General features: G+C 39.4%; 1 protein-coding gene across 5 annotated transcripts in view; it reads left to right on the forward strand.

The window, feature by feature from the left end:
- mast2 (microtubule associated serine/threonine kinase 2) overlaps window positions 1-12264 on the forward strand; it is a 405044-nt gene that overhangs the window by 301079 nt on the left and 91701 nt on the right. For all 5 annotated transcript variants that reach the window (XM_073062969.1, XM_073062970.1, XM_073062973.1 and 2 more), the window contains one exon: window positions 4898-5052. In XM_073062969.1, coding sequence (XP_072919070.1) covers window positions 4898-5052 — 155 coding nt within the window. The remainder of the gene's footprint in view (window positions 1-4897; window positions 5053-12264) is intronic.

Below are 12264 nucleotides of genomic sequence, written 5' to 3' on the forward strand. Positions count from 1 at the left end.
GCTGACGCTGCTACTGAGCGATCGGAGAGATCTCCAGAGAGGAAGGCCCCGAATCCTCGGCTTTGCCTGTTGCTTGGTGGCCGGAGCCGGGGTTGAAGCACTCGGCAGAGATGGTGCTCGGGGCGGTGCTCGGGTGCTTCCAGAGGCTGCATCGGGAAGTTTTGCCACGTTGGAGGTTTCTTCCTTCTGCCATCTGCGTGAGATGATGGGCTATCTGGGACTTTGAGACTTTTTTTTACCGTGCCCATGGTCTGCTCTTATCAAATTATGGTATTGCTTTGCACTGTTGTAAATGTATGTTATAATTATGTGGTTTTTTGGTCAGTTAGTCTTGGTCTGTCTTGTGTTTATGTGATATCATACTGGAGGAACATTGAATTTCCCCTTGGGGATGAATAAAGTATCTATCTATCTATCTATCTATCTATCTCTCCCTACCTTATAAGCGAAAAAAGAGATGTCTCTGTTTCACAGCAAGAAGGTAAACATAGCAAACAACTCGCTGGTTTACAATGTTAAGCGTATGTTGCGTCGTTTTTTCCGAGCTCTGTGCTCAAAGATCTCGGGTCTCTGGGCACAACCAGAGATCTTCCAACTCCCGCGACACACCGATTTCCTGCCAGGCCACCAACCTTTGATCCGCCCACCTCCAGAGCCACGAGATCCCAGGCCTGCGAAGGCAAGCTAAGCTCTTAGGCCGCATCCTTGGCATGTTAGATAATGGCCAGTTATGAAACCCTGAGAGCGGGTTGCATTCCCACAAAGAACTGAAGTCAGCGTGTAACTCCAAATCAGGGTCTTCAAAATAACCCCAAAAGGGAAAACTAAAGATATTAAAGATGGAAATAGAGCTGTTTCCCAAGTTGCGAGCAAAGGAGTCGTCATTTAGCGCCATTATAACTAAGCTCCGTCCTCTTTCACAATATACGTCAGTGATACTTAACCTGATTCTGTTTCTAATTAGTAAGGGGCATAACATAGGAAAATATGTTGTCTGTCTTGTCTTTGTTAACCAATTGGTCACAATACCTTGTTGTTAGTACTGGACCTAAAAATTCCTTTATTTCCGTTATTTATAGAATCTCTAAAAGCAAAAAAGTTTTAAAAAAATTTGTGGAATTGTTTTCTAATCTGAGAAGTGCAGCTCATGTTCTGTCTCATCTCTTCACTTGAGTGCTTTGTCCCTTGTATTGTGCTCATCGTTCTCCTTAGCACTCCGCCTCCTTCATTAGATCCCTTGTTGGACTTGAGCTATACTGTTCAAGAAAATTCAGGTAAATTTATTATCAAAGTACATATGTGTCACCATATACAACCCTGTGATTCATTTTCTTACAGGCATTCACAGTAAATATAAAGCAACAATAGAAATCACAAAAAACTGCACACAGATGAGGATGGACAGGCAACCAATGTGCAAAAGATGACAAATTGTGCAAATGCAAAAAGAAATAAACAAAATAATAATAACTAAATAATAAATATCGAGAACATGAATTGTAGATTTCTTGAAAGTGAGTCCTTGGATGTTCTTGCATTCATCTTTTGGGAACTTATCCCTTTCTTTACCCTTGTGCTCTACAATTTTCATGATATATAGAAAATTCCAATGCTCTACTATTGGAAATCTGGAATATTCTATATCAAGTTCACCAGGTGATGTTTATTGTGCTCTCTATCAACTCATTAGGGCCCGGGTTCATACACCCTGTCAATGCTTCAGTTGCCATGCTTTGATTCATTCCACTAGGGCACTGGTTTCTTGCTCCCTGTTAATTCATTGGGGCCCCTAGTTTCCATTCTGTCTTTACTCTCATTAGGTTCACTGTTAAGTTTATCAATCATTTGTAACATTTAAAGAAGATAATTTAAAAATGATGCTGGGTATCAATAGCATTCAATAGTTTGGAAAATCTGCCAGTCCAGCATCACCGAAGTCCTAAGTATGCCAGATTATCTAAGTGTTGCTGTATTGTTAGTAGTTGTTCACTCTATTGTGAGTATCGTCACACTCTATTGTTAGTATTTTTTACATCTTGCTATGATTTGCCTGTAAATTTGGCCCTCTACCTTTTACATTTGATCAGATCTTCAGTGTATCTTAGCAGCATGATAGTTTCTCAATTGTGACATAATTCTACCCAGAGTGATCCCTTTAATGAATGCAATCCCAATTTCCGTGATCAGTGCTATTCACTTTGTTTCCTTCCTCATCTGTACTGAATTCACAATCCTAGTCTTCAAAATCAGTCGCCCTGAAAATGTGCAGCACCATGTAACTTGAGATCTCCTCAGTAACTTGAGGAGATTTTCAACAGAGTGTGAACAATGAAAATCATCTGCCAAACCCTTTTAGTGCACTCATTAGGTTACGTTAGAATTTCCAGACAACTTAAGTTGGTTTCTGGAAGGGGAGATCTGTCAGAGAATGAGAGATTGGCCTAAAGTTATTGAAATTTTGAGTATCGACACATTTTATCATGAAGATGTGAAAGATTCTGAGTGATTTGCCAAGAGGTTGTTTACTGCTGTTCAATGCCCAAAAGCAGGTGGCGTAATATCATGACAACAAAATGGTCTTTTGGGTCTTGGGTGAGGAAACATTTCTTTCAGAGAGGATAGAATTCTCCATTTCAGAAGCTGTGGTGGTTCACTTCTTTGGTTTAAACAAGACTGACATTGAGAGATTTCAAAGTGAAGGAACTGGATGATTGTTTATTAACCTAAAGGTTTGAAATCTCTATTCATACTCTTAATGCAAAGTAGGCAAGGTTCAAGGGCAATGAAATCTAATACTGGTTATGTTTCTGCTTTGCATGTGTTAGCCTTCCAGATATGATAATACCAATGCAATTGACTTTGTGCTTCTACTTAAAATTGAGAAACTAGGTTTAATGGGGTGGAACTTCTAACTTGATGCCACTACATATACTGATTACCCCAGCAGATGTGCACATTTCCAGCACTGGTATTGGACTAAGCAAATGGCATCAACCCCCACCTAACTGCTGCAGCAATGGGTGCTCTTTTGGGTCTAACAGGGCAGGACAAAATTTCACAGGCTTCCCAGGAAGCCTGCCTGCTGTTCCTACCTAGAATTAAACTGGTAGAAGCCCTGAGTTCTTTCAAAATAATAGGCAAAGCTGCCTGCTGGCCAATTTCTTTTATGGTTTATTTATTTGACTTCAATGTTTTTCATTGATATTTTTGGGGTGCAAATATGTTTCTTAATGTACCTTTTTATTAAACTTAAGTCCAATGATTAACTGACTGCAAATTCCAAAGGCATTGACAGTCAGATGCACTAATAATTTGAATGCTAGTGTGCCTCACTGGCTCTAGAAGCTAGTCTGTGAGAGCAGCAGTCAGTCTGTGCTGAGCCAGCCTTCACGGTGCAGTCAAGCATGCTGAAATTCTGCAGAGGCTGATTCCCAAAGGACTCTGTGCCAAGACCTTGCTGAGATAAAGAAGTGGTCTTGGTGTAGGCAGCTGTAAACTGTGCAGCAGTTGATCATCTACCCCAATGTCTTTCTAACCATTTTTAGTATTATATTTACTGCTGAAGAGCATACGTAATTGATGGTCCATCAATAACTCTCGGAGACGTGAGACGAGATAGGCTTTTATTAGCTGGAAGAGAGCAGTCAGCAGCAAGGGACCATCACACAACATCCTGGAGACTGAGGGAGGAGCAGTGCCTCCAATCGCCTTTATACAGGGATCTGTGAGAGGAGCCACAGGAGCAGTCAGCGGGGGGGGGGGGGGGGGGGCATGTCCAGACAGGTATATGTAGTTCACCACAGTAATGAATTATATTTATTTTTGGTTTTTATTCCTCAGTATGTTATCTCACTTGCAGCCTGGTTAAGCCCTGTATTGTACTTTTTTTGTTTTGATATTCTTTGTTAAGCTTCTTGTCCAAGGAATGGATTGCATTTGGAGTATTTCATTCACAACTTTAGCTCAAACAGTTGTGCTGAAATAATTTAACAGAAATGATAGCGATGACCAACAGCACCACTACTTGCTTAGAAGTTTGCGTAGATTGAGCATCTCATATAAAACTGACAAACTTCTATAGATGCACAGTGAAGAGTATCCGAACTGGCTGCATCATAACCTTTTACGGAAGCACCAATGTCCAGAACCAGAAATAGCTACGCAAAGTGGGGGGGGGGGGGGGTATACCCAGGCAAAGCCCTCTGCATTATTGAGTACATCTTCATGGAGCCCTGCCATAAGCAAAGGGCATCTATCATCAAAGGCCCCCTTCATTCAGCCATGCCATCTTCTCACCGCTAACGTTGGAGAGGCGTACAGAAGCATTAGGTCCCACACCACCGGATTTCTTATTACCTTACAACCAGCAGACCCCTATATTGATGTGGATAGCTTCAATCACTGCAACTCTGAACTGATTCTATGACCTACAGACTCACTTTTAAGGACTCTTTTACAACTCCTGTTCTCGGTATTATTTGCACAGTTTGATCTATTTTGCACATTGGTTGTTTGCCAGTTTTTGACTTTTTTTTGTAAATTCAATTGTATTCTTCCTGTAAATGCATGTAAGAAAATGAATCTTACACTAGTATTTGAGAACATATACATACTTGATAATAAATAAATCTGTTTTGAACTGTGAACTTTGTATATCAGCTTAAAATTGTACTTTACTCTTAAAAATAATTCTGCTTTGCTTTTCGAAAGCTATTGTAATGCTTTAGATTTCAGCATGAGTTTCAAATGTGATGTTCTGTGGGAGAAATTTACTTATTTGTTTCATTGTCACTTGAATACCTATATCTTCTTTCACTAATATACTCCAGTAATTTAGAAGAATGGAGTGTGCTGATGAGGAATAGCACTTAGAGACAGTTTTGTTTACTGCACACAGTCATCCTGCTCGTCACAGGAGAAACTTCACCAGCTGCCATATCAGCCAACTGCCGATGAACTGCATTTCCTCAGCAAGCACTTCAGCACTGAGAGCATCACAGATGATGATGGACGACAGTCTCCAACCATGCGTCCTCGATCACGTAGCCTCAGGTTAGTGGTATAAAAATAAATCTTGGCAAGCATGTCAGTTAAGTGTAATACTACTGAAGTTGAAATTTCAGTGAGGAGATAATGGAATTGTTTGAATTACTGTGGTTGTAAAGTACTGCTGTGTTTGAATCATTTAATGATTATTGGACATAGTTTTCTGTGAAAACAAGGTTTACTTTATAAATCTTCAGCTGTTTATATATTAAGATGAATTGCATAGCTGGATAGGGAGGAAATAAATTGTTTTATCTAAATATTTGTAAATGGGAAATTCCAAAGTGCATATCAGAAAATTTTAACGGCATCTGGCCTTGTTGGTTCAAATGTTAGTGATTTCTGAACCATAGCTTAGGTCCTTAAAATTTCCATTTGAACTATATTTTCTACCATTTACGTATTAAGTTAAATCTGATATATTATTGTGGTCACAACCTTGCAGCATGGCTTCATACAAAATGCTAGAGGAACTCAGCAGGCAGGGCAGCATCGATGGAAAAGAGTAGTCAACCTTTTGGGCCTGCTGAAGGATCTCCATCCAAAAGGTCAACTGTACTCTTGTCTGTGTTGCATTGTTTTTCAGCATCTGCAGATTTTCTCTTGTTTGTAACATGGCTTCTTATTTATTTTGTATCTAGACAACCAAATCTTGCTGGCTAGAGTTCAACCATTTAAAGTTTCTATAAGTCTTGTCAAATATGGCAGTTCAAGCCCACTGGAATCTGGGCTTGTTATGACACTTTATCATTTTGCTGGAGAACCTGGCACATGCTCTGAATATTGTTGATCTCTTTAGAGATTTGAGGGTTGTGGATTAGGAAAAAAATGGCAAAATAAGTTTTAATATTTGAACAAAAGTTACTGTAGTTCAATGTTTAATTATTTCAATATTTTTCATATTTTTTTCTAATTCTTCAAAATGTTCAAATTCATAAAAATGGCTTTAATCAATGCTAATTGTTTTTGCATGTCTCTGGATGCTAGAGGTATTTAAAGTCTATTAGTGTGCCTTATAGCTTTGGCAGAAGATGCAGCCTTGCCTTCTGTTAAAGCAGACGGAAATTCCGAAATGGGGTCAGAATAACATTGTGCCTCCATATTAAATCCACGTAATCAAATGGACTATAGGTAACAGACTAGATCCAGCAGAATCACTCTTTCAGTCTTCGTCCATATGCCTTGCTTAGAAATGGTAATCCTTTACTCCAGAAATGTATATGCAAATTTAAAAAGATAATCCTTGTACATGAGTTCTGTGTAAAACTTGAAAATAATTTCACAAACAGAGCCTTTCAATGTTTTTGGTATTCTAGAGTTCCAGTGTTGAAAATATTTGAGCGTCTTATTCCCTCATTTCTCCCATCAGTAAATCACGAATGGTGAAAACAGAATACTGGAAAAATTTAGCAAGTCAGCCAGCATCAGGGAATGAGAAATAGTTGACGTACTCTTAATTTCAAGGGAGTTTCTCAGATTGAATGAAGTAATTTGGTTGTTAAGAAGCATTTAAACTCCTTTGTGTGATGTTTTTCCTGATGTTATAAAGTCTGGGGAATGTTGTATAATCTCTCCAGGGCCATGTCCAGTAGTTCAGATTATAAAAGGGGAAAATAAACAGACAAGTTGGGGACAGGAAATAGGTAGGGTGAGGTGGTGCAGGTAGAACCAGCCAGTCCTGATACAGAGAGAAAGGAGGAGTATTCTAAATTTGACAAATTTGGTATTGAATCCTGCAAGCTACAATAAGACCTGATGAAAGATGAGATATTGTTTCTCATGCTTGCATTGGGCTTGTTGTGACAGGGCTGGAGTCCACAAACAGAGGTCAGATTAGTGTAGGAGGGTGACATGTTTAGGCTCACTGCTATGAAATTGGCTTTGAAAGTGTTAAAATTTTCATGCTCAGCATGAGTTCAGGATACAGCACAACCACAATGTTTTGAGGATAAAATGCGAGGGGGCTTTTTCACATATCCTACAAAAAAGTCAGGTCTAATGTTCATAAATATACCTTTGATCTGGAGAAAGCTAAGTGAAGTTGGAAGAAACTTAATGGGAGGAGAAGTTCAACCAGGTGATAGAATGTGTTGGTGGAGGGGAACTGCTTAGGTCTCTGAGGAAGAAGTTAAAAGCTTTCAGGCTGCCCTCATACTGGAGTTAAATCATTTAGTTTTGGTTGGAATTTTGGAATGGAATTTCAGCAGCTATTTCAATGGAATCTGAGCAACGGAATATATATATTTAAATATACAGTGTTGCTGGTTACCATATATAGATGATTCTATTGGGATCAGCACATTGTGGCCAATTAAATGGCTGCCCAAATTAGCTGAAGTTTCATGGACATTTAAAAAGGTATAAAAAGTCTACTATAGTGCTATAAAACTGTGTATTAGATCCTTGGAATTCATCCAGTGTAGTGTACTGTCATATTCTTCTGACTGACTATAAATGAACAAAATCAGCACAGACAACTAGTCCAGATAAAGGTCTGCCTTCAAACAATGTTTTTCAATGATTAATTCCTCCAAATCTTCATTGTAACATTCAGGATGATTGTTGATGCCTCCAGATTTTTCTTAGTTCCTAAACTTGTTGAAGTAGTGAAATCATTTCGTTTTCATTCCTGGCTGTTTGTGGCATCCCCATCCTGAATACTTGAAATCACAGTGAGCTAAACAGTTAGGAATTGTCTTACTGCTTATTTTTCTCCAACTATCAGTGACAAAAATTACTGTTTTTTGAACACACATGCAAATGATACTATTTTAAAAACTGTTCGCTCTAAGCACAGTGTAGTGTCTAATGATCACACAAGTGTGTTTGACTGACGCTGGTTAGAAACTGGTTGCCAGTCTTCTGTCCCAAATGCATGAAGGGAATTCCAGCTATTTTCTCAAATTTTTTTTCTTTAGGAGTTGTTCCTAATAAGCGTCTACTCAATTAACCAGAATCCATTGTACATATGTAGGGGTAAATGTATGTTTTCTGCTCTCCAATGTTATGTCTCCCAGTTTATGGCTTCCAGCAAAATAAGTAAACCTGTCATTGTCACATTCATAGATGTAGTTGAAAAATACAAACAGTTGGCTAGATCTTGTAAATCTGCCCACAATCCTCATAGACCTACATTTTCTTTAACATGGGTTCAAATTCACTGGTCTTTCCTTCCCTCAAGTTGAGCTACATGCCCAAATGGTGGCTTGTTCTCATTTGATGTGGAGGTAGCCCAGCCCCACCATGCAATGTTCCTGAAAGGATTTTAGTGAACACTGTCATAGATTTCATGATCATAAACATAAAAAACTAAGATTGATATAATTTAAAATAATTATTCTACTTCATTATAAACAGAACAATTATTTAAAAACTAAAACAAACTGAGTAAAGAAGAAATGCCTCCGGCAGTTTGTGTGTGTTGCTAAGAAAACTTGCCTTCCCATCTACCTCTGAATCTGCAAGCCTGGTTTCTCCATTGAAGTCAGTGGAATTTAGATCCTGGATTTTGGTTGGAATAGGAACTTAGAGGGGATTTAACCAGTGAATTAGGAGGGAATCCCAGCAAGACAGAGTCCTATCTCTGGACACCATGAATAGTCCCATCAGTGGGCATCTGACAGATTCCTTATATATCTATCAGTAAATCATGAAATCACAGCTTGTGTTCAAGTCAAGACTTTAGTTCACATGGCTGAACTCTCTTTGGAGGTCTGACCATATCCTGCAATGTACAGTCTGGTGGCCATCATTTAGCAGGCAACAGCATATGAGCAGCACTTAGGGTTTGCTGGAGATTCTTCACAGGTTAAAGTAGTACTAAGGTGAGAAGAAAGATCATTAATCTGAGACTGTTTCCATCTCCACAGACAAGATAAATTAATGCATGTTTTCTGTTTTAATTTAAGACTTTCAGTATTTGCAATTTTTTGTTTTCTGAATTTTAGTTGTTTGTATTGCAATAAGTTACATTAGTGGGAGTCATTTTAGTGTTGCATGCCTGTATGATCATGTCTTTGACAAATTAGATTCAAAAGTCCTTTCTGAGGCCCGCAAGCTCAAACGGGTAGTCAAAGTTTGAATACTTAGTTCAATGTAAAAACATCTATTGAAAGTCAAATAAGAACCACAATAGAAAATTAGATTAAAAAAGAACAGACAAAATATTTTTAGCTTTTCACAACTTTTAAATATCTAACCATAATTAATCTGAATGAATGAATGTCAAAGAAATTGTTTGATAATCATCAAATAGTTAAAAGCTCTTTTGCAGTGGGTGAGCCCTATCCTTGGTGTGTTTAGAAAGAAGTACTAAGCTTGAAAGCTGTTGTAGCTTTAATGCTAAGTATCTCAATTTACAGGTTCAGAAATGTTTATGGAGAAACAGGGCAACCTGAAGAAGCAGCTTGCAATTTCTTGTTTAATTTCAGATGTTCTGATTCTGGAAATTGCCATCTAATTTACTTCACCTCAAATAGGAATGCATTATTGATGTGAAGAAAAAAAATCACATCTTTAAATGTGGCTCTATTTAATACATTGTATTAAAACGTTTTTGTAATTGAAAGCATCGACTAATTCATTCTGTTGTCCTCTATCATGCAGAACCTATGCCTTTTAAAATTATACATCACCATTAATCAAAATTTTAATATTTTGTGCAGTGAACTAATTATTTTCACAATTATAATTCTGCTCCTCAACAAAGAACAAAATGTTGGCTGAATCATGAAATTGAAATCTTTATGATCAACTCTGCACCATTTCTACAAGCATGCAAAACCTCTCCTCAATTTTGATGTTGGATATCAAAGCCATCCCAAAAGAATGATGGGATGGACCCACTTCTGAACTGCACTGATGCCTAAAAGTAGATAATTGTTCTTTCACATGGTGAGGGACATGGAATAACAAGCAAAATAGATTTTTAAAATTTAAAAACACATTGGAAGTACTAAACCTTGGAATGAGTAAGATTTACAAAAAAGAAAACTGCAATTGAATGGGGTTTTAATGCATGCGTGACATAAAGTTGAGGGGCTGGATAGTCAGCATGACTGAGCTCTGCCCCTACAGCGCTGAATTTAGCGGTGCAGTGGGAGACAGAATGCAATAGCATCTGGCCTCCAGTATGTCCCTGACCTCTGTATTGAAAACACAGATATGCACAGGTGGGGAAGTGCTGGCTACCAGCAGTATGTGGCCAAGAATGTGCTGGCCACACATTGCTGGTAACCAGCATTTCCCCTCTATGCAGCCAGTCATCTGCACATTCTATCCAAATGATGTACACTGCCGTTTTGTCAATGTTTGAATGGAATAACATTCTGGTGAGTCCTTTGTATGTTTTTTATGAACTGATATAAAACATCAACTGTATGATTAACTCTCTAGTTGCTCTCTAGTCTAAACTAAACAAATTGGCTTTTTTTAATTAAGATGTTCTTTAAAATGGAAAGTTTGTAGGGAGCATTTGTCAACATCTGTGAATTTCAGTTGTGACTACACTCTGTGAATGATGTAAATCAGCTGGGCAAATGGACTGAATAAAAAGATTATGTACACAAAATGCTGGAGGAGCTCAGCAGGCCAGGCAGCATCTATGGAAAAGAGTACAGTTGACATTTTGTGCTGAGACCCTTCGGTAGGAATGGAGAGGAAAAGACAAGTCAGAGTTAGAGGGTGAGGGGTAGTGGAGCAAGAAATACAGGTTACTGAGTGAAACTGGGGTGGGGAGAGGTGAAGTAAAAAGTTGGGAAGTTGGTAAAAGAGATACTGGACTGGAGAAGGGGGAATCTAATAAGAGAGGACAGAAGGCCATGGAAGAAAGAAAAAGGGCGAGGAGCACCAGAGGGAGGCGATGGGCAGGCAAGGAGATGAGGTGAGAGAGGGAAAAGGGGATGTCAGGCCTCCTCCCTCACTACCATTCAGGGCCCCCATCAGTCCTTCCAGGTGAGGTGACACTTCATCTGAGAGTCTGTTGGGGGTCATCTATTGTATCTGGTGCTCCCGGTTTGGCCTCCTGTATATCGGTGAGACCTGACATAGATTGGCAGACTGCTTTGCCGAGCACCTGAGCTCCATATGCCAGAAAAAGTAAGATCTCCCAGTGGTCATCCATTTTAATTCCACTTTCTATTCCCATCCCGACATGTCCATCAATGGTCACCTCTACTGTGGTGATGAGGCTACACTCGGGATGGAGGAACAACACCTTATATTCCGACTGGGTGGCCTCCAACCTGATGGCATGAACATCGATTTCTCAAACTTTTAGTAATGACTCTCCCTCTGCCCCGCCCCCCCCAGCTATTCCCCATCCCCTTTTCCCTATCTCATCTTATCTCCTTGCCTGCCCATTGCCTCCCTCTGGTGCTCCTCTCCCTTTTCTCTTTCTTTCATGCCCTTCTGTCCTCTCCTATTAGATTACCCCTTCTGATCTTTACTTCACCCCTCCCCCCTCCCCCCTCCCTCTAACTCTACTCCTCATCTTTTTTTCTCCAGTCCTGCAGAAGGGTCTCAGCTCAAAACATCAACTGTGCTCTTTTCCATAGATGCTGCCTGGCCTGCTGAGTTCCTCCAGCATTTTGTGTGTGTTACTTGGATTTCCAGCATCTGCAGATTTTCTCTCATTTGTGATTGAATAAAAAGATTGCTTATAATTAGTTCACCTTAATTGCTCAATCCATAAGAATGCTATGGAAATTCGTAAACACAAAAGATTCTGTAGATGATGAAAATTCAAGTCAAGTCAAGTCAACTTTTATTGTCATTTCGACTATAACTGCTGGTACAGTGCATAGTAAAAATGAGACAACGTTTTTCAGGACCATGGTGTTACATGACACAGTACACAAAACTAGACTGAACTGCGTAATAAAAAAAAAACACAGAGAAAGCTACACTAGACTACAGACCTACACTGGACTACAGAAAGTGCACAAAAACAGTGCAGGCATTACAATAAATAATAAACAGGACAATAGGGCAGTAAGGTGTCAGTCCAGGCTTCGGGTATTGAGGAGTCTGATAGCTTGGGGGAAGAAACTGTTACATAGTCTGGTCGTGAGAGCCCGAATACTTCGGAGCCTTTTCCCAGGCGGCAGGAGGGAGAAGAGATTGTATGAGGGGTGCATGGGGTCCTTCATAATGCTGTTTCCTTTGCGGATGCAGCGTGTAGTGTAAATGTCCATGATGGCGGGAAGAGAGACCCCGATG

This window comes from Hemitrygon akajei, chromosome 12, assembly GCF_048418815.1.
Source record: "Hemitrygon akajei chromosome 12, sHemAka1.3, whole genome shotgun sequence".
NCBI classification, from domain to species: Eukaryota; Metazoa; Chordata; class Chondrichthyes; order Myliobatiformes; family Dasyatidae; genus Hemitrygon; species Hemitrygon akajei.